General features: G+C 47.3%; 2 protein-coding genes across 5 annotated transcripts in view; one reads left to right on the forward strand and one right to left on the reverse strand.

Moving 5' to 3' along the window:
* The first annotated feature begins 2,039 nt into the window (after positions 1 to 2,039).
* nsmce1 (NSE1 homolog, SMC5-SMC6 complex component) lies at positions 2,040 to 23,040 on the forward strand. 2 transcript variants are annotated; one of them, XM_052020797.1, is made up of 8 exons: positions 2,040 to 2,214; positions 8,981 to 9,115; positions 17,576 to 17,697; positions 18,733 to 18,810; positions 21,036 to 21,182; positions 21,283 to 21,399; positions 21,700 to 21,820; positions 22,476 to 23,040. In XM_052020797.1, the coding sequence occupies exons 2-8, from the start codon at positions 8,998 to 9,000 to the stop codon at positions 22,547 to 22,549; spliced, it is 777 nt and encodes a 258-aa protein (XP_051876757.1). In that variant the 5' UTR covers positions 2,040 to 2,214; positions 8,981 to 8,997; the 3' UTR covers positions 22,550 to 23,040. The 2 variants fall into 2 exon arrangements, with proteins under 2 accessions (XP_051876757.1, XP_051876758.1); XM_052020798.1 differs by lacking the exon at positions 2,040 to 2,214 and adding an exon at positions 6,395 to 8,858.
* Positions 23,041 to 23,186: 146 nt separating this feature from the next.
* Positions 23,187 to 27,910, reverse strand: part of kdm8 (lysine (K)-specific demethylase 8) — a 56,306-nt gene continuing 51,582 nt past the window's right edge. For all 3 annotated transcript variants that reach the window (XM_052020795.1, XM_052020794.1, XM_052020796.1), the window contains exon 8: positions 23,187 to 26,658. In XM_052020795.1, coding sequence (XP_051876755.1) covers positions 26,494 to 26,658 — 165 coding nt within the window. In that variant the 3' untranslated portion in view covers positions 23,187 to 26,493. The remainder of the gene's footprint in view (positions 26,659 to 27,910) is intronic.

Consider the following 27,910-nt stretch of genomic DNA (forward strand, 5'->3'; position numbering starts at 1 on the left):
GTTTTCACTGTATCTCAGTACATGTGACAATAATAAACCAATACCAATACAGCAAACTTTGTGCGGGAATGAAAATTCTACCAGTAATGCCCTAAAGGTGACTTCTCTGGATGCCAATTCTCTACAAGTAGGCAGAGATGGTTTCCTCTCAGCACCTTCTCTCAATGATGAAATTCCATCTTTGCAGGACACCTCTCTCATTCAAAATGACTCAATCTCTTCACCTGCAGCCTTCCCTTCTTATTGGTTTTGACATCCTCCTAGTCTTGGCATTGGGTGAACACACCAGCTGAACCAGGCACTTGTGTTGTGATAGGAATTGCACCTTGAGTGCACCCACGGTGGGAATATTGTAAGTTATTTTTTTAACTTACAATATCCCCACCATCCGGGTCATACCCCCTTCTTGCTGCTACCATCGGGCAGGAGGTACAGAAGCCTGGAATGCATCCTGCAGTATATACTCCTGGATCTTAGATCATGTTGGTCAGTGGGGATAGTTCCTTCCAGTAGAAGATCAGGTTCTGGGAAGATCACATGACCTCTTTCACTAAGTTTAAGGTTTCCCAGCAGCAGTTGCTGTGTAGGTTGCTAAGCATCCCTGGAAAGAACCTATGTTGCTCAGAGTCACCTGTTATTGCGTTGTTGGGAACGAACTGCATCAGAGAGGAACAAAGAACCAAGTTCATTTTTGGTTGCAGTGCTGTCGTTCTCAAGTGACTCTCTGTGATTTACAACAAAGTGGATTTGGGAGATATTTTGCACTGATAATGTAGACTATTCCACAAGCATTGGTACCTTTTTATTTAGAAAGCTTTACATCATATTCAAATTAAAGCATTATCATCCTTATCCAGGATGCACTCCAGCCCCTGAGGCACCTACCTGTCCCAGAAGGCCACCAGGAAGCTGGTGGACACTGCACACTCCCTCCTGGGCACAAATGTATTCTTGGCAGTTGGCATGGATGGTTCCTGCAGAGGCATGTGACCAGGACCTGTGAATGGCCAACTTGACCAGACCCAGGAGCAGAAATGACGAGGAGAACCCTGACCTACTTGCCCTCTTCTGCACTGGGTGCTCAAAGATCAGGAGACTGGGGCTGAATTGCAGCCAGAACCTGAGTAGCAGTCCTCTTTAAGCCCAGTGTAAATGATGAAGCCCAAGTGGTGGAAGAAATGTACTCCAAATGACCTACCCATCCTTCTTACCAAGCACATAGGCAGCACAGTGGCACAGCTAGTAGAACCGCTGCCTCACTGTGCCAGAGACCTGGTAAAATCCTGAATGTGGGTTCTGTCTGTGTGGAGCTTGCACGTTCTCCCTCTGATATCCCAAAGATGGTCTGTTAGTCTGCCACTGAAAATTGCCCCCAGTGTAAAGGTGAGTGGGGGAGATGAGAATGTGGGGAGAATAAGTGATTGAAGTAGGATTGGTGTTAATGGATGGTTGATGGTTGGCGTGGCCTCGGTGGGCTGCTGAAGGGGCTATTCTGTACTCTTACTCTGCCACAATGGTGGCCAAATCTACAGGGTCCAACACCGGCCTCATCAGCCACCTCAGAAGCTATGGAACTGGAGTGCAAGCAACAAACAATCAGCTGGAGGAACGCAGCGGGTCAAGCAGCACCTGTGAGGGGAAAGGAACTGTTGACGTTTTGGGTCAAAACCCTGCATCAGGACAGGGTTTTTGACCTGAAATGTCGACAATTCCTCCCTCCAACCCCCACAGATGCTGCTCGACCCACTGAGCTCCTCCAGCAGATTGTTTGTTGCTCCAGACTCCAGCATCCGCAGTCTCTTGTGTCTCCTCTGGATGAGCAAGCTCTTGCTTTTAACTGAAACCCTCAATTAGACACTGAGCTTCCCCAAACACTCAGCAGAACGAACAGCCCCAGTGCTGGCCGCCAGTGCATGAGGTCTGCCAGCAGCCCCGTGTGGGGGTGGCTCTCCCTTCCCTCCCGCCGTTCTCCGGGGCTCTGTACCTCGGGATCGCCGCTCCTCGTCGTGCGGGAGGGAAACACGAGCTCCTCCGTGAATTAGAGCTGGGTTTGCCCGCGGAGCAGCTGAAGGTGGGGGAGCCGAGGGTCCCGGGCTCCGCCGGCCCAGATCGGCCCGGCCCGGCCCTCTGCCGGCCACAATGCACCGCGACGGGGAGCCGCGCGGGGTGTGCTGGGAAGCTGGCGCTGTGGAGACCGGAGGCTGAGAGCTGAGGGTGAGGGGCCGCACGGAGGGGTCGTCAGAGGGAGGGGAGGATGAAAAGTGCAAGTAGGACGAAGGGAGAGAGTAGCTGGGTGAGAAGGATAGTGGGAGAGGACGGAGGGTGCTAGGGAGAGAGAGAGAGGGAGGGAAGAGAGGGGGGAAGGGAGGGAAGAGAGGGGGGAAGGGAGGGAAGAGAGGGGGGAAGGGAGGGAAGAGAGGGGGGAAGGGAGGGAAGAGAGGGGGGAAGGGAGGGAAGAGAGGGGGGAAGGGAGGGAAGAGAGGGGGGAAGGGAGGGAAGAGAGGGAAGAGAGGGGGGAGGGAGGGAAGAGAGGGGGGAGGGAGGGAAGGAAGAGAGGGGGAGGGAGGGAAGGAAGAGAGGGGGGAGGGAGGGAAGGGAGAGAGGGGGGAGGGAGGGAAGGGAGAGAGGGGGGAGGGAGGGAAGGGAGAGAGGGGCAGAGAGAGTGAGGGAAGGGAGAGAGGGGGAGGGAGGGAAGGGAGAGAGGGGGAGGGAGGGAAGGGAGAGAGGGGGGAGGGAGGGAAGGGAGAGAGGGGGGAGGGAGGGAAGGGAGAGAGGGGGGGAGGGGGGGGAGGGGGGGAGGGAGGGAAGGGAGAGAGGGGGGAGGGAGGGAAGGGGGGAGGGAGGGAAGGGGGGAGGGGGGAGGGGGGAGGGGGGGAGGGGGGAGGGAGGGGGGGGGAGGGGGGAGGGGGGGGGAGGGGGGAGGGGGGGGGAGGGGGGGGGAGGGCGGAGGGGGGGGAGGGGGGAGGGGGGGGAGGGGGGAGGGAGGGGGGGGAGGGAGGGGGGGGAGGGGGGAGGGAGGGAGGGGGGGGAGGGAGGGGGGGAGGGAGGGAGGGGGGGGAGGGGGGGAGGGAGGGAGGGGGGGGAGGGAGGGGGGGAGGGAGGGAAGGGAGAGAGGGGGAGGGAGGGAAGGGAGAGAGGGGGGGAGGGAGGGAAGGGAGAGAGGGGGGAGGGAGGGGAGAGAGGGGAGGGAGGGAGAAGGGGGGAGAGAGGGGGGAGGGAGGGGAGAGAGGGGAGGGAGGGAGAAGGGGGGAGAGGGGGGAGGGAGAAGGGGGGAGAGAGGGGGGGAGGGAGGGGAGGGAGGGAGAAGGGGGGGAGGGGGGGGGAGGGAGGGAGAAGGGGGGGAGAGGGGAGGGAGAAGGGGGGGAGAGGGGGGGGGAGGGAGGGAGAAGGGGGGGAGAGGGGGGGGAGGGGGGGAGAGAGGGGGGGGAGGGGGGAGGGGGGGGAGGGGGGGAGGGGGGGAGAGAGGGGGGGGAGGGGGGGAGAGAGGGGGGGGAGGGGGGGGAGAGAGGGGGGGGAGGGGGGGAGGGAGGGAGGGAGAAGGGGGGAGAGGGGGGGAGGGAGGGAGGGAGAAGGGGGGAGAGGGGGGGAGGGAGGGGAGGGAGGGGAGGGAGGGAGAAGGGGGGGAGAGAGGGGGGAGAGAGGGGGGAGGGGGGGAGGGGGGGGAGAGAGGGGGGAGGGGGGGAGGGAGGGAGAGAGGGGGGAGGGGGGGAGGGAGGGAGAGAGGGGGGAGGGGGGGAGGGAGGGAGAAGGGGGGGAGAGGGGGGGAGGGAGGGAGGGGAGGGAGGGAGAAGGGGGGGAGAGAGGGGGGGAGGGAGGGAGGGGAGGGAGGGAGAAGGGGGGGAGAGAGGGGGGGGAGGGAGAAGGGGGGGAGAGAGGGGGGGGAGGGAGGGAGAGGGGGGGGAGGGAGGGGAGGGAGGGAGAAGGGGGAGAGGGGGGAAGGGAGGGGGGAGGGGAGGGAGAAGGGGGGAGGGGAGGGAGGGGGGAGGGGAGGAGGGGAGGGGGGAGGGGGGGAGGGGAGGGGTGAGGGGGGGGAGGGGGGGAGGGGGGGGGAGGGGAGGGAGGGGGGAGCGGTGAGGGGGGGAGGGGTGAGGGAGGGGGGGGGAGGGGGAGGGGGGGGAGGGGGAGGGGGGGGAGGGGGGAGGGGAGGGGGGGGAGCGGTGAGGGGGGAGGGGTGAGGGGAGGGAGGGAGGGGGGGAGGGGTGAGGGAGGGGAGGGAGGGAGGGGGGGAGGGGTGAGGGAGGGGAGGGAGGGAGGGGGGGAGGGGTGAGGGAGGGAGGGGGGGAGGGGTGAGGGAGGGAGGGGGGGGTGAGGGGGGAGGGGTGAGGGAGGGGGGGAGGGGAGGGGTGAGGGAGGGGAGGGAGGGGTGAGGGGGGGAGGGGTGAGGGGGGGAGGGGAGGGGTGAGGGAGGGGAGGGAGGGGTGAGGGAGGGGAGGGGGGGAGGGGTGAGGGGAGGGAGGGGGGGAGGGGTGAGGGGGGGGAGGGAGGAGGGAGGGGAGGGAGGGGGGAGAGGGGGAGGGGAGGGGGGGGAAGGGGGAGGAGGGGGAGGGGAGGGGGGGGAAGGGGGGGAGGGGAGGAGGGGGGAGGGAGGGGGAGGGGAAGAGGAGGGAAGAGGGAGGAGGGGGGGAGGGAAGAGGGAGGAGGGGGGGAGGGAAGAGGGAGGAGGGGGGAGGGGGGAGGGAGGAGGGGGGAGGGGGAGGGAAAGAGGGAGGGGAAGAGGAGGGAAGAGGGAGGAGGGGGGAAGGGGGAGGGAGGGGACGAGGGGGGAGTTTGGGAGGGGGAGGGGAAGAGGGGGGAGTTTGGGAGGGGGAGGGGAAGAGGGGGAGTTTTGGAGGGGGGGAGGGGAAGATGGGGGGAGGGGAAGAGGGGCGGGGGGAAGCATCCCATATTCCTTCTTAACCACGTCTCCCTGCCTTGCTACCTTTTGAAATCTGTGGAAAATCAGATGCTTCTCCTCCTCTGTACTGAATATCCTATCATTTATAATATGTTATCATACTTTGGTTGGCTTCCCAAAGGGGAAGAGGGAGGCGGGGGGAGGGAAGCGGGGGATGGGAATGATGGACGGATGGATGGGGATGTGGGGGGAGGGGGATGGCGGGGTGAAAATGGGGGGCAGTGGGGTGAAAGGGGGGATGGCTGGTACTGAAGGGGGACAGCGAGGGGTGAAGCAGGGGGGATGGGGGAAGGATGGGGAGGGATGGCGGTACGGGGAGGGAGGGAGGGGGATGGGAGGAGGGAGGGGTACAGGGGGGTGAGGGAGTGGATGGGCAAGGGAGGAGCTGGGGGGGTGGAATGGGGGACAGGCAAGGGGGGAGGAACGGGGTGACGGGGAGGGAGTGGACAGGAGGAGGGGCAGGGGTGGGGGATGGGGGAAGGACAGAGGGAGAGAGTGGATGGTGGAGGGATAGGAGGGAGGGGGAGGGATGGGGGGGTGCGGGGGATTGGTAGGGGAGGGAGGGGGGTCGGGGGTGGGGGATGGGGTGGGTGATAAGGATGGGGTAGAGGGGACGGAGCAGGGGGAGGGAGGTGGACAGGGAGGAGGAGGGGGGACGGTGGGGTATGGGATAGGGTGTGGGGACAGGGAGGGTAACGGGAGGTTTAGTGGAAGGGGGGATGGGGAAGGGGTTGGACAGTGGGGAGGGGGATGGAGGGGTCAGTCGGGGGGTAGTGTATGGGTAAGGAGTTGAGGGCACAGGAAGGGGTATTTGAAGGGCGTTGAGGGAACGGGAGGGGGTCGGGGGATAGGGGAGGGAGGGAGACAGTAGAGTGTGGTCATATGGGTAGTTGTAAGGGTAGTAGAGTGAAAGGCTGTCTACTAAGGGTGGAGAATGAAAGGATAGAAACAGGCTAGAATCTGGGATGTGTGAGGACAGTAGGTAGGAAGGGGTGGGTAGAGAGCAGTGTGTATGCGTGAGAGAGAGAGAGAGAGAGAGGTCAGGTTGGAAATTTCAGTTTGGGGAGTACAGCCAGTGGGATTGGCAGGAAGGGAAGTTGATTGGGGGAAAGTGAGACTGGGAGAGGCCTGGAGGTTTTGGGATGTCGGGGGGGGGGGGGGGGGGGGTTACAGCAGTGCAGGTGGGCTGTGACTGAATAAGACAGGCCAGACAGTAGATAGGGGCTTTGAGGTTGCAGAGAGTGCGAGGCAGCGTGGAGTGGTGGGGAGAGAGACTGAGTTCAGCGATGGGGTGAAAAGGAGTGAGAGAGACTGGGAATGTGGAGAGAGGGTGAAATATGGGTAGGGAAGAAACAGCAAGGGCTGTTGAGGTATGAGATGGGAGGGGGAGCGGCCAGAGAGTCGGAAGCAGGAGGGTGAGAAAAGCTGTGGGAGACTAGAGAGGTGGAGGAGAGGCTGGGTAGGTGGCTGGGGGTGTGTATGGAAGGGAGTGAGAAGAGAGGCAACAGCAAAAGAAAGGGAGCAAGGCTTTGCTTGTGGGAGGTAGAGAGTGGAAGTTGGGGCAGCTTGATGGAGTCTGGGGTCAGAGTAGCCAACTGGTGGAGGTGGGTTGTCATGGGTTATATTGTGCTCTCTCGACAGCTCTCTTGGCTGATGACCTGACCAGTTGACATCAGTGCAGAACACCTCATTGGTTTCAGTACTGTTTGTGGAACTTGCTTTGTGCACATACTCTGCTGCCTTTCTTATGTTAGAGAAGTGGCCACATTGAGGAACTACCCCATTAACTGCAAAGTCTGCAATCCATTGCCTTTCCATACTGCCTTTATTAAAATTAAAATCAAGCATGGCCCTAACTCTCATGTAACTATGATAAATTGAGTGCACTTAAATGTTAAATTCAGGTGCTCCTTTAAAATGCCAGTAAGGTGTAAGGATGACTAAAATTTACACAAAGCATGCCAAACGTTGGTAGTATACTTTTAAATTGCTGCTAAAGCTGAGGTAGCCTAACTTTGCCAGCTAACTTTAAAACATCAAGTTTGGGAACATTGTGTAGCGGCTGCTACTGCGATGCGAAAGTAAGACACTGGTTGATGAGTTGCAGAACAAAACTGATTTATTTTCCCGCCTTCCGCGGGCCTTTTAAGAGGAATGGTTCCTGCTACGTCATCAAACTTTTCTCGCGCGCGGGTTCTCCCCGTCGCTCGGGGAAGATGAAGGCCCAGCGCCACCTTGGGCCTCGCCGCTCCGACGACGCGCGACCCGACCGCCGAGCCGGTTCGCTTGCTCGGACGATGAGTCGCTACAATTGCACTATTACTCCCAATCACATGAGCCTCAATTTTTTGAGTACTTTTTGAAAACTCCAGTTATACTACAGGTGCTGGTTCCCAGTTAGTTGAATCCTCAGGATACTTCAAAATTTGCCAAGCATAATTTTTTTTCTATAAATCCTTTATTCTCTAACCCTAAAGGTTAACCACCAGGTTGGATTGGCGGTAAAGAAAGCAAATGCTATGTTGGCATTCATTTCGAGAAGTATAGTGTATAAAAGTAGGGAAGTGTTGATGAGGCTCTATGGAGCACTGGTGAGGCCTCATTTGGAATACTGTGTGCAGTTTTGGGCCCCATATCTTAGGAAGGATGTACTGATGTTGGAGAGGGTTCAGAAGAGATTTACGAGGATGATTCCTGGAATGAAAGGGCTTACATATGATGAGTGTTTGTCGGCTCTTGAACTGTACTCACTGGAGTACAGAAGAATGAGAGGGGACCTCAGAAGCATTTAGAATGTTGAAAGGACTGGACAGAGTAGATGTGGTTAAGCTGTTTTCCTTGGTGGTGAGTCCAGGACTAGAGGACACAATTTTTGAATTAGAGGGTACTGGTTTAAAACAGAAATGAGAAATTTCTTTAGCCAGAGGGTAGTGAAATTATGGAATTCTTTGCCATGTACAGCTGTGGAGGCCCAACCATTGGGGGCGTTTAAGGAGGAGATAGATAAGTATCTAATTAGTCAAGGTATCTAGGGATATGGGAATAAGGCCAGAAATTGGGGCTAGATAGGAATAGTGTTAGTTTAGCTCAGGGAGCAGACTTGATGGGCTGAATGGCCTACTTCTGCTCCTTTGTCTTGTGATCTTAAATTAATTTGTGTTTCTTCTTGTGACCTGCTACTTTATCCCTAATATGTTCTAGTATTTTCCCCACTATTAACTGAACAGAGTGGGTTGTACTTCTGTTTTCTTTCTTCCTCCTTGAGTAGTGGGGCTGTGGTTGCTACTTTGTAATACATGGAGACTATTCAGAAATGTGGTCAAAGTGGTGGCATAGCCGTTAAATTTAACCCAAAGGCCAACAATCCAGTGAGACAGTTCAAATCTCTTGGGTGTGTAGAATTTAAATAGGTATAATAATTGAGAATTTTAAAAAGTAATTTTGGTAATAACAGCCACAAAACCACCACTGGCCTCCGCGTGACTCAACCTGAAGCAATGTGCTTGACTCTTAACTGGCACATTTGGAAGGTGGCTTATCACCACCACTTCAAGGGCAGTTAGGGATGGGCAATAAACACCGGCCGCCTTATTGATGCCCTGCACCAAAAGTATAAGTAAAAAGAAAGGGTGTTACGGAAAATCAGAAACGTTGCATCCGTCAGTTTTTAATAAATGAAATGCAGAAGCCAGATAACACAGAAAACTCCCTTAAAAAGCAATGAGTAAATCAGTCCTTTTAATATTCTTCATTGAGGATTAAATGTTGATCATGAAATCAGGAAGAGCTCCCCACTTGTTCTGTGGGCTCTTTTATATCCAGCTGACTGACATCTTGGCATCTCATTCAAAAGCCAGCTCCTAACAGTGCCTCACCTCCTCAGTATTGTACTGGATCGCCACCCAAGGTTTTGCACTCAAGATTCTGGAATGAGGCTTTTGAATCACAATCTTCAGACTATGAGGCAAGAGTGCTATTCACAGATCCAGGGCTTAAACAGTACAAAACTGTACAATTTGTTGTGTGACTATCATATAATGTTGCCATGATGTTAAGGATCTCATTAAAATCCCAATTTTCCTCCAGGAGATTGAGTTGTCACCATGGCAGCTGCGCTAAATGACAGCCATCGACGATTCCTGCAGACGATGATGTCTCAGGGAATCCTGGAAGGCTCCGCGACACGGAAGTTGCACAGGCATTGCTGTGAATTGCACAAAGGTCAGCCAACTCTTTGTATCATGCATTCCACACTCTCCAGGTTTATGTATTATAAAGTATTAGATATCTTTATTTAGATTTCTTTATTAGTCACATGTACATCGAAACACACAGTGAAATGCATCTTTTGCGTAGAGTGTTCTAGGGGCAGCCCATATGTGTCGCCATCCTTCCGGCGCCAACATAGCATGCCCACAACTTCCTAACCCATACGTCTTTGGAATGTGGGAGGAAACTGGAGCACCAGGAGGAAACCCACCCAGACACGGGGAGAATGTACAAACTCCTTACGGATAGCGGCGGGATTTGAACCTGGGTCGCTGGTGCTGTAAAGCATTATGCTAACCGCTACACTTTTAGTCTTAATCCCTGCCTTGTAATGCACAGATCTGAGAGAGGCACAGGATTTTATGCAGTACCTCGAGAGAGAACTATAGTTGCAAAACTGATCTGCTCCACTCTTTAATTGTTCCGTTCAGAATACTGTAGCTCATGATAAATGCATTTACATAACAGCTGTCAGTGTTCAGCTTCAGATCAATATCCTGGAACTTTTCATGTTTTGGTGATAGTTAAACACATGGATATCTTATAAACAAGTCATTTGCTTGAGGAAGGGGAGAGGCCTGTTGTGGGGTCTGGGTGCGTAGGAAGTACAGGAAGGGGAGAGTTCCCTGGCCCTAGAGATTGTAGGAAGGGGATGATATCCTGGGGCTTGGGGGAAGTTTCAGAGAGATGGGAGCATGAGGAATGGAAGTTTTCCAAGGTCAGGCAGCAATGGGGGGGGGGGGTGGGGGGGTACTAGAAATGGAATGTGAGGAGGAGGTAGTTTCTGGGAGATGGGAAGTGGGTACTTGCTCAAGAGCATGGTGGGGGATGAGGGTGGGAAGGTAGGTTAGTACCAGCAGAACAGAGAGGAAATGGTTTCCAATAAGCAGGGGCAGTTTCCTGAGAGCGTGGGGAGTGGAGAACATGCTTGGAGACTTTCTTAAAAGCACAGGGAAGTGAGTGTTCCCTGGAGAGTCGGGAAGGGGACAGTTTACCGAGTGAATGGGGCTGCAGCAGTAAGCTGGGATCGGGGAGCAATTGGGGTGGTTTCTTAGAGCAAGGGGTTAGGGTTGGGTTTGAGTATGTGGAGGGGCTGGTTTCCTGGAAGCACCAGCTGGAGGACATGTCTCGTAGATGCCATTGCTTTGCACTGAGATAAGTTTTTAAAGTTTTATTTACAGTGTGGTAACAGGCCCTTCTGGCCCAACGAGTCTGTGCCACTCATTTTAAACCCATATTAACCTACCCATATGTCTTTGCAATGTGGGAGGAAACCGGAGCACCCGGAAGAAACCCACGCAGACACGGGAGAACGTACAAACTCCTTACAGACAACGACGGGGATTGGGGAGAGTGGAGAGAATCCTTGATATGTTTTCTTCCTGATGATGTGGAGGGATCTGTAAGGTGATTAAAATATATTTGTACAGATATTGAGCAGAACACCAAGCAATAAATGTGATTGTGTCTGCAGTTCATAGAAGAGCTGGAATCTAAGTACCAGATAATGCAGTGCTTCAGAAAGTGGGTGGGGACAGTTGCTTGGAGATTTTGATCAAGGAGATAGTCACACTCCCTTGATTTCAGTGTGGTTTTAATTCAGCTAAACTGGAGAGAACTGGAGCAGTTCTAATTTATGAATTTTGCCTAAGCTGGGCTGGAAGCAGTGATCAGGCATATCTAATGCCTAGGGCAGCAGATAAAACTGTAAATGTAAATGGGATGGAAGGTTCAGGAAGGGTAAATATAGAAATCAGGAAAAAGTCAATGCTGTAAAAGTAAGTCTAGCTAATTATCAAGCAGACTGTACAAGAGAAATGGAGAGCTGTGGATGTTCAGTTGCATTACAATTTAAAAGCATTCCATTGTTCTCTGCAGTGAAGTGCAGCGATGACTACAGGTCAATTTGTGTCACTCCAAACATTCTATGCAGGAACTTTTAAGCTTAAGTCACCCTAGCTGGGAGTGCACAGGATTAAAAAGCTCAGTCTACATTGTACCAGAAGCAACTATCATTGAAAATCAGAAACAAAACACATAGTGCTGGAAAAACTCAGCAAGTCAGGCAGCATCAGTGGAAAGAGAAATGTTTCGGGTCTGTGAGCCTTCATCAGAAATGGGGAAGAGAGAGATATGAGTAGGTTTTCAGTGGAAGGGATGTCTGGAGGAAAAGGAGCATTTATGAAAGGATGTGTCAAAATGGCTTTATGGGTTCAGTTCTGAGCACGTTAGCTACTAGCACATCTAATGAATGGTTAATGTTAAGGTGGGACTTGTCCAGCTGGCTAGCCTTATGTGTGTGGGATAAGAAAAAAATATGAAATGCTGAAAAACATTGTAGCATCCATGGAAAGAGATTGGTCAGTCCCAAGTAAACTAGATCTTCCCAGCATTGGATTGGGGCTTATGTCAGGTGAGTCCCTTACAATCCATTCATTGTTCTGGTCCAAAGGTTACTGACATTGCTCTATCCCGCCCAATTGTTGGCCTTTCAATCCTGCCATCCACACAATTTCCCAAGGTCATCTACAGAGGTTTCAGTCAGCAACCCACCCCTTCCCTTAGCTCACCACTTCCCTCCCTCAGGCGCCGCACCCTTCTGATCTATCTTCACATCCTGCTGTGGCCCATCTACACACTCTGCCTCCTCGATCAAGGCACGAGCCAGTTCATTCCTCTCCTGACCAGAGCACAGATTACGGTCGGGTCCACGGCTACTGGCCATCCCTCCCCATTTCCCAGCGAACCAAGCCTTGGTCTCAATTCCAAATCGAGAGGTGTGATCATCCCTTGCACTAAAATCTCCAAATAAGTCAGCTCTCTCCCTGCAGTTGGTGAAAATGTGCAATGCTCATTCAAATACAGGTCTCGGGCACATCTGAAGATGCAATGCACACTTAGCACATCCATTTGAGTGTAGTAGAAGTTCCAGTATAATGATTTTAATAATTCTAATGCAGAACTAAACTCACAAAAGGAAAATATAATAAATGGTTTAAATTTAAAGAGGTGAGAGCTGATTGGATGAAGAATTTGAAAGTAGATGAAGTAATGGCATAAATAGAGAAAACTATGTTTGAACTAATAGACAATACAACAAAGAATTTACTGGATTGGATCCTGTGATGAGGGGAAATTGAGGAAAGTTTGAGTGGAATGGGCCTATATTCTTTGGAATTTAAAAGAATGATAGATGATGTCGAAGTTGTACATGTAGGTTGTTGATTAGTTCTCGAATGGTAAGGGGGGGGGCTGAAGGGTTATGGGGAGAAGGCGGGAGAGTGAGGTTGAGAAAAGAAATAAAAATCAGCCATGATTGAATGTTGGACCAGATTTGATGGGTCGAATGGCGTAATGCTGCTACTATATCTTATGGTCTTATGTTGGGAACTAAATATTTCACAATACTTGATAGGGAAGATGGGCAAAACGGAGAACGAGATATGGTTGTAAAGGATAAAAGTTAAAGGCAGTTGAGACAAATAATGTTTGTCCAAAAAATGAAGATGTAGAACAGGGATGGCTGGTAGGAGTAGATATTGGACACACTGTCGACAATCATAGTGTTGAATATACTATAAATCAGGAAATTTAAGGGATGTCTAATAGGGGTTATGTAAGCATGCAGTAGGGCTTTAAACTTTGTATTGACAAAGCAAAACAAATTGGCAAAATATCTTGGAGAGCAAGTTTATGAAATCCATTCAAGGCAGTGATGATGGCAAGATAGAATTATCATGTTTGCCTTCCTAATTAGGGAGTGGAAAAACCATGCAAAGTGAGTGCAAGCGCAGGGAAGTCTTGCTGCAGTTGTATATAACTTTGGTGAGATTTCACCTGGAGAACCATGTAAAATTTTGGTCCTCTTATCTAGACGAGGATTTATTTACTTTACATACTATGCAATGAGTATCTACTGGATAGGTCCCTGGGACGAGAGTGCTATCCTTTGGGAAAAGATTGAGTAGAATGGGGCAATGTTCTCTGAAATTTAGAAGAATGAAGGTTGATGTCATTGAAATAAATATGTTTTTGAAGGAGCTTGATAGTGTGGATGCTGAGAGGACAATTCCCTTGATTAGAGAGTTTAGCATTTGGGTATCATCTTAGGATATGGGGGTAGTATTGGTTTATTATTGGTATTGGTTCATTATTGTCACATGTACTGAGATACAGTGTAAAGCTTTTGTTTTGCGTGCCATCCAGACAGATCATGCTTTCATAACTGCATCGAGGTAGTGAAAAGAAAACAGAATGAAGAATATTCTGTTGTAGTTACAGAGAAAGTGGAGTGCAGGTGGACAAATAAAGTGCAAGGGCCACGACAAGGTAGATTGGGAGACCAAGAGTTCATCTTTTTACATATGAGAGGTCTGTTCAAGGTCTGATAACAGTGGGATAGAAGCTGGCCTTGAGGCTGGTGGTTCATGCTCTCAAACTTTTAAATCTCTTGCATGATGGGAGGGAGGGGAGAAAGGGAGAATGACCGGGGTGGGAGGGGTCTTTGACTATGTTGGCTGCTTTCCCGAGGCAGCGGGAAGTGGTGAAAGAGTCAATGGAGAGGAGGCTGGTTTGCATGATGGACTGGGCTGTGATTACAACTCAATTTGTTGCAGTCTTGGGCAGAGCAGTTGCCATACCAAACTGTGATGATTCCGGATAGGATGCTTTCTGTGGTGGATTTATAAAAATTGGTAAGAATCATTGGGGATGTGCCAAATTCCCTTAGCCTTCTGAGGAAGTAGATGGGTGTTTTTGTTCTTTCTTGGCCATAGCGTCAACATGGCTGGACCAGGACAGATTATTGGTGATATTTACACCTAGGAACTTCAAGCTCTGGAACTGAGTTCAGGAGGAATCTTTTCACTTGGAGGCTTGTGAATCTTTGGAATTCTTCACTCAAGAGGGCTGTGGATGCTCAGTTATCAAGACTTATGCAATGTAGGGGAATCAGATGATATAGGGTTAGAATAGGAAAGTAGACTTGAAAATCAGCCTTGATTTTGATCAATGATGGAGCCAGCTCAAAGACCACGTGCTACTGTCTCTTTTCTTGTATTTTTGTTGGATTGATTAGTAGGGAGTAAACTGTACAAGTAAACATTATTTCTGGCATGGCGGAATGTAACCAGTAGAGTGGTGCAATGAACAGTACCTGGGCCTTGGCTAAGTACAACCTTTATCCATGCATTAGGTGAGTGGATGGAGTGCAGTATACTTACATCTGTTGATGATGAACAATTGGGTGGAAAACTGGACTGTAAGCAGGAAGCATCTGCAAATTTGAGTGATTAGGCAGGAAAGTAATAGATGGAGCACGGTGTGGGGAAATAAATGAAATTATCTACTTTGGTAGGGAATTATGGAACAGCAGAATATTATGTAGAAGGGGAGAGACTTGTAAGTGTTGGTATGCAAGATTCCCATGTAGATACAGCAAGCATTTAGGAAGACAGATTGGTATGGTAGCCTTTATTGCAAGAATGCTTAAAAGGTAGAATGTGGAATATCTTCAAATTATATATAGACCTTAGGTATAATCACCGTTGGACCACTGTGTACAGTTTTAGACTCTTTCCTCGGTGCTTCTTTAAGATCAGAGTTAAATGCTGTTTGTAATATTGGGGTATTTTTGAATGGCTGCATGGTGTATGTGCATCAGCTGATGAGATAGTACCAGCATCCATGGTTTAAGAAAGATGCATAGTGTGTGCATGGAGTTAGGAAGTTGTGAAAAGGATCCCATGATATCTTTTCAAGAAGAGTTCTTCCTGGTGTCTTGGCTAATATTACCTTTCAACCATGGGAGCATGGATTACCTGGTTGCTGTCACACTGAAGTTTGAGATTTTTGCTATGAACAAATCAGCTGCCATATTTCCTATATTATACCAGTAATTAAGCTTTAAAAAGTAGTTCACTGGCAGTGAGGGGCTTTGTGGTGCCATGTGATTGTGAAAGGTGACCTGGAGGAGCCTTTTTTACACCCTGACCCTTAACCTTCATTTCTGGAAAGTAATTTGGAGGTCTCATTTTCACTTTCAATGTAACTCGCTTGTCCAGGGTTTTGTTGAGCTCAGTTGATAGCAGAGATAGTGGCACACCATTACTTAACTTCATATCACCACTCTCTCCCTCCCCTTGCAAGATTTGCATAACAGTTGCTTGATAAGCAGCCAATATTTGATTTTTGATAAAGGTTTGTTTGTTTGAGAGGTGTGGCAAGGGAGAAAGCCGAGTCAGAGTGCTCCTTGTTGATAATATCGTGAGCCCATTTAAAAAAAATTCTGAATAACATTTTGTGGAAGTGGTCTAGTGATAAAAGACAGGAAATTGTGTAGGGACTTAGCTGAGGTCAGGCACTTTGTGTGTGCATCATGACCAACCAAACGCCTTTCATCAGAAGTCACTGGAAGGAGCCTTGCCTGGTGTTGCCCCCATATACATAATCAGGGAAACAGAAACTGAATCCATTTCAATTGTTTTAGTGCACCCTTGAGGAGAGCTCATTATTCTCTGCTCTTCCCTGGTTATCTTAGTAGTGGTGGAGGACTGCCTTTTTGAACCACTGCTGGTTGACTTTGTAGTGCTTTGGTATGACTAAGTGTCCTGCTAAGTCACTTCAGAGAACGGTTAATGTAGCTTGTGTGGGACTCGAGTCAAACACAGACATAGATTGGATAAAGTTGAAAGTTTCCCTCCAAAAAGAACATCATCCTGTGTTCCTGGTATTGTTGGTGCTCTATTCAACCTTGAAGTACATTTCTCCAATATCTGCGCTGTCACCAAGACCAGCTACCTCTGACTTCATAGTTTCTCAAGATTTTTTTAACTCATCTAAAGTTCTACTGCCTGTGTCCCAACCCTCACCATTGTGCTCTCCTTTCATTCACATCCACATTGCTCTCAGTTCTGCCGAGTCCAGAATTTAAAATTCTCATCCTCGTGACTGGGTACAAAAGCCTCCATGTCGGTCCAAAGCACATCTATGGGGTTTGTTACTGTAGCACTGGGGTTGTAATTTCAACTCACCTCATGTATGGAATTGAAACTGGACCTGCAAAACAAAATGTGTTGCTGTTTTAAATGGTTCTCCTCAGTTCAAACTGTGGTTGAGAAAGTGCAGTGGTGTAGATAATATGTGTAGAACATGTGTGAGACGAATGAACTTTTATCACCCTTCTCATTAAATTTTAGTATAACCCTAGTTTGGAGTTAGGTGATCATTGCTATATGAAAGGATCTTGAATTTGTCAAGATTTTTAATTCAGTCACAGTAGTAGTTTTATCTTTATTCAGCTCAATCTCACCAGTGTTTTTGGAATGTTAATGCATGTTATTCTGATTGTATCCCACTAAAAGGGCTTCGGGTTTTATGACTTGTACATATGTGTGACTAGTAACAAAACTACTCAATGAACCAGGATTACTCTTAGCTTTATTTAACTTCCCCTAATGCTATGTATCTCTCCTGTCACGGTTTAAAAGTGAGATGCAGTCAGCTGTTTCACTAAGCCACTGCTGTCCTGATATTTGAGTGGTGACCATTCCACTCACTCTCCCCGCTAAACCTTCACAAGAGGACACCTCAGTTTGATTAAAGCACCGTGCACCTGTGGGTAGGAGGGGGGGTGCTAGAAGCTAGAAAGCACTGCTGCAGAGATAAAAAGAAAATACAGCTGAAAATGCAATGAAATCCAGAGGCACCAAAGAACAGACAGTGTTATCATTTGAGTCTGGACCCCATATTTAAACTGCAACAATCAAATTAAATCCCTGCCTATTGTTCCTCGGTATACTTAGGAACATGTGAACCTGCCTCTCCATCTCTACATTTTCCCATCTCTGACTGACCATTATTTTCACTGGAAAAAACAGGTTGCCTGTTGACAGCTGAGGTAGTAGCACATTATAACTAAGCTTCACGTCATCTTCTCACCACCTCCTCTCTGCCTGGTCATTAGTTCATATCTAATTGGTCTCTCTTCCCCTCTACACCATTTGCCACCTACAACAAACCTCTATCCCACCCCTCGGGTATTTTTTTCTCCCCTCACTCGCAAACATCCTCTCCTGCTGATACGTGGCTTACCTTTGCCACTTGCTTTTTCCCCCACAAAAGTCCCAGCTTCCTGCCTGTTATTGCTATAGACCGACGAGTCCCACACCCCAGTTGCTCCCTCCTGTCTGCTAGCTCATTTAGCCTTTACCCATATGTATTATATTAATAATGTATTAAATTTCTCTTGTAAAATTAGAGACTTTCCCTAGCTGCCTACCAATGAATAATGGTGATGGTGGGTTGGGGGTGGTTTATGAGAGAGATTGAGAGTACATTTGCTTCTTGTCTGAAAGCGCGGATGCACTTTGCTGACGTGACCCAGTACAATGAGTCTTTCTTTTCACTCTCCAGTGCATTACAGACATGACCAGTTGGACGAGTTTATCAAAAATATCAACACTCATCTGCAGCCTCTGTTCATGGAGATCAGGAAAGGGATGAGTGAGGATAATGGACAGCAGTATTACGCTCTGGTAAGTTGGACATACGGTGCCATTGTGGAATTTTGTCTGAAACTTGGGATGGCAGCAGTACTATAGTGCAGAGCTCTACTTATGGCAAAGTAACCATGTGTATGGAACTAGGAATGGGGAACCAGTTGCAGGTGCGGTGATCTGTGAGCTAACCATACCTAGAACTGCATTCACCGTCAACTCTTCCTGTTGTTGCTGGGGATGAAATACTACTGGGCAACAAGGAGCCTCACGTTGACTCAGAATCCGTGAAGCTAACCACCGGTGCTGAGACGCCTTTCCTGTTTTGTATCGTCTGTGAAGTTCCCTTCCAGCGATATCTGATTCTCCCTTAGATTTGCATGTTTCTTGTTCTGTTGTTCTGTGGGAACATTTGACTCCAGACCCAAACATCATTGAGGATAGAATTCAGGGTCCAATTTTGGCCCCTATTTTTTCCCCACACTAGTAGACTAGTTTAAGCAGAGGAGACTGTTACAGGTGCTCTATGGAGGCTTACATTGCTGTACCTCCTGCACTTCCAACCTCTGCTCAGTGCTACAAGCCTTGTGTGTGCCTCGATTTTGTTACATTGAGGACATAAGCATATGACCGTGTTGCTGTTTGGTTAGGCTATGCTATTTTTTGGCTTGACTCCCAGTTTATCTTCAGTCAATCTTTTAGCAGAACAACGCTGATGACAACTGTTGAGAAATCAGTCGTCAATGATTTCTGTGCTGTGTGAAAAGGGCAGTGTGTGTATTGACCAAAGGTGAAGTATGTGGAAGATGGGTAATGTATGTTAAAACCCAGTCAATCTGTACAAGGGTGTTTAATGCCCTGAACATGCCTGAGCTCTGACAATTTGTACTCCAGTCCACTAACACAGCCCTAACCTGATCGCTGCAGGCAAGACGGCTCATGTTTGCCAGCCGTTCCCATCCTCTTGGATTGCTACCCCTTTTGTGTTTGCACAACAGAACAACATGCAGTTAATGTGCCCAGGCTGCAGGTGGCTGTAACACACCATTTATCTTCCTTTTGCACTGTCTCCAGATTAACCTCGCTGAGACGGAGATCACTAGGATGGCTTTCGATTACACAGAAACTGAACTGGAATTGTTCAAGAAAACGGTGGGTACAGTGCAGCCTCATTCAGCACTATTTTGGTGTCTAAATTGCTCACATCTATGAATTTTCTATTGGGCAAATGTTAACTAAAGTTAAAACCTTTTTAAAACAAAAAGTGACAGGTTAATAGTGATTCATCTGTAGAGGAGAATTGTTGTCGAGGTCAAAAGAATCTCGGAAACTACAACAAATTATCATCACCTTCCCTGACCCTTTTAGACATCTGGCTTGCAAGTTATACAAACTTCACACACTAATTCAGCTGTAAAATTGGACAAAGTAAATGCAGCCATTCTTTTAAACAGTTTCTAGTTATTGGGAATGTGAAAGGCCATTTCAGACCACCCCATTTGTAAGGTCTTATTTCAGGATACTCATTGCCAGTTTTTTTTTAAAAAATAGATTGATAGAGTGGAGTTGCACTTTCAGAGTTACATGGGGGCTCAGTCATCACCCTCTCACTTTTGAGGTTAGTGTACATGTATCTGCTCAATCCATACAACCTGATCAGCTCCCTGCTCCTGAGGGATAGCGCAGGTGGCCATCAATGGGTGATGCGCACATCTCAGTCTCCCCGGGTTCTATTGCAAGAACTGGCTTCCTTGTTCTGCTGGAAGAATCAGTTTTGACCAGGAGTGTTGATGCTTGCTCTAAGAGTATGTGCCTGACCCTCTGCCCCACGTGCATTAGTAAGGTGATTAAAGAATAGGCTGAACTGCTTGAATAGTAAGCTGACTAAAGGCTGGATACTGGAAGCAGTTTCTCAGGATGAAGACCTAAGAGCATGTGAAACAGAAATTTAGGCCCAAAGCCAACTTCACCTTTTATAGGATCATGACTGATCAACTGCCTCAATACCACTTCCCCCGCCTGATCCCCATCCTGTCCCAAAGTCTTTCATAGTCTTGAATAAACAAAATGACAGAGCATCCACAGACGTTTTCAAAGAATCATAATTCCCAAGTAAAGATATTTCTCCTTAGCCCAAAATCTGAGACCATCCCCTATTTTTAGATCTAGCCAGAGTAAGCATTGTGTGTACCCTGTCCACCTCTCTTAATTCTTACATATTTCAAAGCGATCGCCCCTCATTCTTGTAAACTCTAGTAAGCATTGGTCCATCCTGCTCAATCTCTCCACCCATGCCAACCCCCTTATCCCTAAGAGTCAATCTAGTGCATCAATACTGCATCGCTTTTAAGCAGGTAAATCTTTGGGCACGAAAACCAAAACTGTATTCCAGCTATGGTTTCATCTAAGCCCTGCAAGACTTTTTATTCTTGCACTTTAACCATGTTGGATTAAAAATCAATATACCATTTTCCTTCCTACTTGCTTGTCGTATCTGCATGTTAATTTGATATGTTCCAAATGTAATTGGATCTATCTGCACACCACCTGGTTTTTCACCACTTAGAAAAGAAAATTCTATTACTAGTGTTGTCAATTAAATGCAGCACACGATAAAATACACCAGACTGCAACGTTGCTAAATAACAATTCTTTATTAATCATGAGTAGCTCTTTAGTTTCGCAATTCTTTCAGTTATACAGCTCTTTAGTTTACTCTCACAACTTACAAAACTCACTACCTGTATTTAGATATTATCCATTCTTGATGAACCTGGCTGGGGTTAGATTTGGCGAGTTTTGAGTCCCTGACTCAGGGTCGCCTTCAATGGTTGGTCTCAAACTGACTGCTGCCAGTTATCTCGGAAGGCACCTTTTTGTATATTTCTGCACGTACTTCCCTTACATTGCTTAGTTCTTTATAGACAATTATATGGCTAGAAGTCCAGTCCTTATCCAGACTGGTTTCTTTAACTCCTCAATTCCCAACTGGTGCCATCCCACAACTACCTCGACCACCAGTTCTTTAATTAAAAAGTGCACGTTTGTACTTTAGAAATTCATCAGACTGTCCCTTTCACAAGGTGTCAATTCCCAAAACATCCTTACCTGCGTGTTCTGTGCTCAGAGTCTCTCACATTGATACTGACCAGGAGCTAATCATGTGACCTTTCACTGTACTTTGTTTTGTGGTTTCCAGCACCTTTCTCTAGCTAGCAGAGTGTCCTCCCAGAGCCTGTTGGGATACTTGTCTGGCTGCTACATCACCAAAATGAATAACCTCAGATTTCTCAGTGTGCCAACTTAACCTGTCCACATGCCTTTTTTTAGATGCTTTGGGTCCCTCCAAAAGCTCACATTTATAGTATTTTTTTCAGATGGATGTGGTTCTGGAGTCCGAGAGTGGCATTGTCTCTTCTACAGACATTCTGAATCTGGCTGATCAACTGCAGCCCAAGAAACTGAAGAAGAAGGAGGTGGAGCAGGTGCTGCAGAGATTTGTGCAGGACAAGTGGCTCTCTGAGGCAGGTGGCAGCTGACTGATTGCACATTTAACTGTGCGAGAAAACATTTAGCTTTGTCTCCCTGTGGTGACTGTATTGTTGTATGTTTTGTTCTCATTAGAACGACGGCGAGTACATTCTCAGCACTCGTTGCATTATGGAGCTAGAACAGTACATTCGCAACATGTACCAGGATCTAGTGAAGGAATGCAACATCTGCCATAACATCACTATCCAGGTACTGCTGCTGCTTCTGTAGAATGGTTTCTGCAGCTGTTGATTCTTCCTTCTTATCAGCGTGGGGTTAGAATTTAGCAGGTACTGAGATGGAGCTCTGTCCTTACTCTTGGGATCAGGTGGTGTCGGGGGAAGGGGATGGTTGAAATAGTATTTATTCTACCGCCATACCTGCCAGTACCAATAAATGTTGGAGTGTAGGAATTGTGTAACTGTACTGGAACTCACTACTCAGCCACTATTGATGTGCTTTTTAGATTAGTTTTTTTTAATCTCGACTATCTCATACATTTACTTCCAGGGTCAAACGTGCGAGATGTGTGGAGCCAAGATCCATCTCCCTTGTGCTGCAAAGTATTTCCAAGGTCGGGATGACCCTTGCTGTCCAAACTGCAGGCAGTTCTGGCCTCACGAGATCCCAGGTAACAACTGTTTAATCAACAAGATTATTATATAAAGTGCATAATCATTAATTTGCCTGGTCACAGCCCACATCTAATCCACCACGAACAGCTGGAGTGCAGATGGTTCGATTCTGCCTCTCACCTCAAGGTCAGGGCACTGAATTATATTTAAGGTCTATAAAAGGTGGGAGGATGTTTATAGAAAATAGCCATTAGACAGGACAATATCACACCATCCTTGGAACTCAATAGAGTAAAACCTACAGGTCCTGCAGATTATTCAAGCAATGGATTTGATGCAGTCACCAAGTCCCTTGTTTCGGTTTTGTAGTCGAGCTGTTACCGGGAGACCGTGGTAAATTCTCTGGATTGTAATCTATTGCAGGGCAGCACTGAAAAAATAATTTTATTTTACTCGCAGCAATCATTTTAGAAATTACATTTCAAGCCTACAGCCAAAGATATTTTACTGAATTTTCACACTAGTGGTATCCCAGAGTTTGTAGTTAACCTGGGAAGAACTGGAACTCTGCAGCAGTTGACTTGCTGTGAAATGTCACTGTGTCCCTGCCCTTGCTACCTTGGTTTGTTTTAATTGTGTTGAGTCTTTTATTTTGCAGAGTAACGGGTTGCTCATTACTGCTGAATTGACCCGAACTCTTCTCTCATGCAGATGTCCACAGGACAGAGCCATCAATGCCCCCTCCCTCCTCCGCGCCGAAGATGCGACACCGATATCGGGAATGAGGCATCAAGCAAGATATGGCAGCCACTTGAATGGAAGGAGGAGGTTGTTAAGTTGGCATACTGAGAAATCTGAGGTTATTCACTTTGATGGTGTAGCAGCCAGAGAAGTATCCCAACAGGCTCTGGGAGGACACTCTGCTAACTAGAGAGGGAAGAATTTGTTCTGAGCCAAAGGATTTTCCTGCATTAAAGTGTTTGCTTCCACTGTGTTGGTCTCATAGAGCTGACACATTGACATTCTGAACCTTGCATTTTAACTGTATTGCTGTATATTACAGTGCAGGGCATGGTGGCTCCACTGTTGCCAATTTGCTCTATGTTTGGATGCCCTGAGTCTTCAAACAGGGAGTTGGACACCTTTGCATTCTCTATATGAACCTATCCTGGAGAGGACAAGTGCTGGGAATTAGTTTGAAATCTCGTTCCCATCATCAATAGACTCAAAATGTGAAGCATGTTAAGGAGTTACTTAATAAAATAAATTTAGTTTCCTCCCCTTGTTAAAATTCTTTTAACCTCTTTCTTGCCCTTGCCTTGAGGGGTTTGGTATAAAATTCAAGTACTAATATCGTGTATCACAAAGACACCTCTGTAGCGGTTGCTACCGCGGAATAAAACAAGACACTAGTCGGAGGATTGCCGAACAAGAACTGGTTTATTTTCCCGCCTTGCGCGGGCCCTTTAAGGGAGACTGTTCCCGCCCAATGAAACCAGCAATGACGTAAGTATTACGTCATCAAGACTTTCCCGTGCGTGGGTTCTCCCCGTCGCTCGGAAAGACGAGGCCCGCCACCACCTTGGGCCTCGTCGCTCCGACGCCGCGCTACCCGACTGCCGAGCCGGTTCGCCTGACTAAACAGTGAGTCGCCACACCTCTATCTTAACTGATATTCATTTAGTGACTGCTCAGCAACTAGTATTTCCCAACAATGTTAAAATCACAGTCTGCTTTTCATTAATTAGCAACTTTTAATAGAGAAATGGATTCTTTAAATGAAAGTAGTTCTGAGCTGAGCACAGGAGAAACAAGATTGTTAGCAGTATTAGAGTCATAGAGTGATACAGCATGGAAAACAAGTCCAACTTATCCATGCCAACCAAGGTGCTGCCTGCATTTGGCCCATTATCCCTCTAAACCTTTCCTATTGTCATGGCAAATCTCATCTGTAACACTTGTTAAAGCCTCAACATTCCTTCCTAAAATGTGGTGCCAGGATTGGCTTGATTGATACTTCTTAACAGTTTAGAAATATCCTCCTATACTCCATAACACACTATTTTCAAAGCCAAGCATTCTTACCTGCTCATTTTTGCCATCAGAGTCAATCACATCTCATTTCTCTGCTTTAGATCAAATTGACTTGTAAAATGGGTGGAGGCCAGACAATGTCATTCTGAAGTCTTAGTATACTAACTTTTACTACATTTGAGTTTCATGTTATCTGCAAATGTATTCAAATCAATATTAGCAGGTTTGTAATGAGGTATTTTGGTTCACAATCATAGATATATAGGAAATAACCAATAAGCATTTGGATCTGAAAAAAAAATTACTGAAGGAAAGCACTTGAAGGCCACTGGTGTAAAGACTGATGTTCTCTGAATCATAAACTGTCCCCATGGCTGGTGTAGCTCAGGTTGATTACCTATTTAAATGCACAATAATGCACCAAATTCCACCTCATGAACAAATTCTTTGAGCAGCCATCAGTTAGATTGATCCAACCTCACTTAGTTGGCAGGGATAGAATTTCTTTTGTCTACACTGGATTCAAATGTCAATTTCAGTTACTGGATTTGGCCTTGTGGTTGGACAGAAGACCACACTTGTACAGTAAAATTTAACTCGCACTCGTTCTATTAGTTGCTCTTACTGTGAACTTGGCCAAATAACCTGCTTCTCCTCACTCTAATCTGTGCCAATTGTGTCCTCACTCTCACCATCTCCTTATCCAGGAACTTTGAACACAAAGCTGCCCTTGTTGAGATCAGCTCAAAGTCTTGGTGCAAAATGATATCTCTTTATCCTCTGTATAAAGCTCCTATTCTGTGCTTGAGCTTCCACCTCTTTAATTCTGGTTTACAGCTCTGTAGAAATTTGCACTGTTTAATGTTTATTTGCTCAGATTGTAATTGATTTTATTCTTACTCATAGATCAGTGTGTTGGGCACAGGACATAATGGTGATAATGAACTCGTGTCTATCGATTGAGTATTTATACCAGTGTCTGTTTTAACACTCCTGTTCTTACTGGTACCCTTACTTTAAACCACATGTATTTCTTATATTAACTGCCCAATTACAACAGACAAATTAAGTCAGAGAATGTGCAGAGCTCCCTGAGGCAGCATTACTACAACATAACCCACAAAGAGCCTATAGATAACCAGAGCAGCAAATTCTTGTACAAACATTAAGGCCCTTTAATGTACAGCACGGAACAAGGCCCTTCAGTCCACCATATGAATGCTTACCTTTTTACCTAGCTACACTAATCTCATTTGCCTACATTAGAACCATATCCTTCTATGCCTTGCTTAAAATTCCTCCCTCTCACCTTAAACCTATGCCTTGTTTTTGATACCCCTACCATGAAATCTTTGACAATCCACCCCATCTATGCCTCTTGTAATCTTATATCACTTCTCAAATATTCTCAAACACCCGCACTATTGTGGTACACGTTTTACAGCAGTACGATAAAACAAATCCAACACCAACCTCATTACCATCTTCGTGTTTCCCCTCTCCCAAACACAATTCATGCCACAATGTGAAGCAAGGTTTTGCTTACTGAAGGCCTTGAAAGTCTCAAAATATTCCAAACTGTTTCACATGTCAAAATACTGCAGCTGTCACTGTTGTTGTGTGAGAAGGAGTATCACCAGTCTCTTGCTGCGAGCTGATACATCAGTGAATCTGCTGCCTGAGGAGGGAACTTCACTCCTTGATCACTGAGGGAGGGAAACTTCTACATCCAGGTGAGCAGGGGAATGATGGGATTCATCCGCCAAGGAATCAAGGCTGAGATATTCCCAGCTGGTAGCAATGCCTCAAACAATTCCAGCATGAAAGACCACACTGTAGTGCCTCCAGTGGGAGACCTAGCATGGAACTCACCAGCACATGATGCTGGTACAAGTGAGAAGGATGAATTCGGCAGCAATTCATCCTGAATCCACACAGTGTGGGAAGGTTAAGGAGCCTTAGGAAATCCTCTGGATTCAAACTATTTCTCCTCACTTAGTGGGAGTATCATTTTCTTTCAGAGAGACACAAGAGACTGCAGATGCTGTCAGATACAGATATTTTCCTTCACCCGTCCATAAAAAAGGTTTTGCTGCATTCTGAACAGACCTGTCAAGTTATCTAGAAGAAAGTTATTCACTGCTTTACACAATAACAAAATACCAATATGTTTGAATACTTGAAAATGCTTTGCCTTTAATTTTGATTGATCAAATGAAAAATGCTTTGCCTTAAACCTAATGATACAGTTTAAAATTCTCATAGTCTTCAAAAGCCTTTGGGTTTGCCCGTCTTTGTAACCTTCCTTATTCACTCTGGTCTAGCAGCTGCCTGGAGGTGGGACTGAACGTAAGGGATTGTTAGTCTTGTAGAAATCTCCACCCAGAGGTAATCAGATCAGCTGCACTGCGCTGAGTTGCTCCTGACAATGAACTGTAGTATAATCTGGAAGCTGTTGGCAGCTGCACTGAGAATTTTTTTTGATTACTGGTACAGTAATGATCAAAAGCCTGTACACAGCTTCCTTTCCCTCACTGGTCGTGCAACTTTCTGCAGTTCCCATCCAGCATCACTCCCGATCTTTTGCTCAGTCTGCATGTCTTCCTGTGTGAGGTCAATTGCTGATGCATTCACCTTGAGCTTTAGAATTCACACACCATTCCCCCATTGATGTTCCACATTCCAGGAGCAGTGATCAGGACCACCAGAAACTGACAGAGAAGCTGACGTCTAAAGACCTTACGTAATGCCAGTAGTTGACTGGGATAAAAAGGACATCTCCAGGGCTCAGGATGCATTCCTGGAAATCAGCCAATTCAAACTCTGGAAAATTCACCAAATCTGGTTGTTCCACATCCACCTGAAAATGACAAAATTACTGGTAACCTGGAATTGGGATCAATTAGCTTGATCATGGCTGATATATTAGTTCAGCTCCACCGTCCTGCACTAACCCCATAATCCCTTGATTCCCTTAATATCTATCGATCTCTGTCTTCAATACCCTTGGCAATTGAGGTAGAGAATGCCAAAGAACCATCACCTTCCGAGGGAAGAAATTTCTGATTTCACGACTGAAAAGAATAGGATTGAGCAGAGTCAGCACAAATCTATGAATGAGAAATCATATTTGACTAATCTATTGGAGGTTTTGAGTATATGACAAGTAGAATAGATAAGGAGGAACCAGTGGATGCGGTGTATGCATATTTTCAAAGGCATTCAATAGGATACCACGGACAAGGTTGGGCAACAAGGCAAGAGCACATAAGATTGAGGGTAATATACTAGCAAGGATACAGATATGGTTAGCATTCAGAAAGCAAACAGTGGGAACAAATGACTCTCAGGTTGGCAGGCTGATATTAGTCACGTACTGCAGGGATCAGTGCTTGGGCCCTGATTAGGCACAATCTATAGCAACATTAGGCTGAGGGGACCAAATGTAACTTTTCCACGTTTCTGATACAAAAATAGGTGGGATTGTAAGTAAGGAGGAGAACACGCAGAGGCTTTAAGGGGTTATATACAAGCCAAGTGAATGAGCGAGAATATAGGAGATGGAATATAATGTAGAAAAAAAAGAGTTCACTTTGGTGCACAAAACAGAAAAGCAGGAGGATTTTAAAACGATGATATGTTGGGAAACATACAAGTCAGTGAAAGTTAATGTGCAGGTACAGCAAGCAATTAGGAAGGCAATTAGTATGTTGGATTCTATTACGATAGGATTTGAACACAGGAATAAAGATAACTAATTGTAATTATATTGGGCCTTGTTGACACTACACCTGGAGTATTAGTCTCCTTACCTAATAAAGATGTACTTGCCACAGAGAGAATGCAACAAAGGTTCACTAGACTGGTTCCTGGGATGGTGGGTTTACCAATACAAGGAGAGGTTGAGTAGACTAGGCCTCTGTTTTCTAGAAGAATGAGAGGTGATCTCACTACCAAAATTCTTACAGCAGTCATCAGGGTGGATGCAGGGAGGATATTTCCTGTGGCTGAGCTTAGGACCAGAGGGCACTGTGCCAGAAATAAGGGGTAGACCCAATTTAGGACCGAGATGAGAAGAAATTTCTTTAGTAGGTGGTGAAGTCTTCATTCCG

The sequence above is a fragment of the Pristis pectinata genome, chromosome 8, assembly GCF_009764475.1.
Source record: "Pristis pectinata isolate sPriPec2 chromosome 8, sPriPec2.1.pri, whole genome shotgun sequence".
Lineage (NCBI taxonomy): Eukaryota > Metazoa > Chordata > Chondrichthyes > Rhinopristiformes > Pristidae > Pristis > Pristis pectinata.

What these genes read in the sequence shown, in the direction of transcription:
- nsmce1 (XM_052020797.1), top strand. Translation starts at nt 8,998, where the DNA reads ATGGCAGCTGCGCTAAATGACAGCCATCGACGATTCCTGCAGACGATG. An exon ending in GACAGCAGTATTACGCTCTG is followed by an intron (nt 17,698 to 18,732) that starts GTAAGTTGGACA and finishes CACTGTCTCCAG; the next exon opens with ATTAACCTCGCTGAGACGGA. An exon ending in AGGACAAGTGGCTCTCTGAG is followed by an intron (nt 21,183 to 21,282) that starts GCAGGTGGCAGC and finishes TGTTCTCATTAG; the next exon opens with AACGACGGCGAGTACATTCT.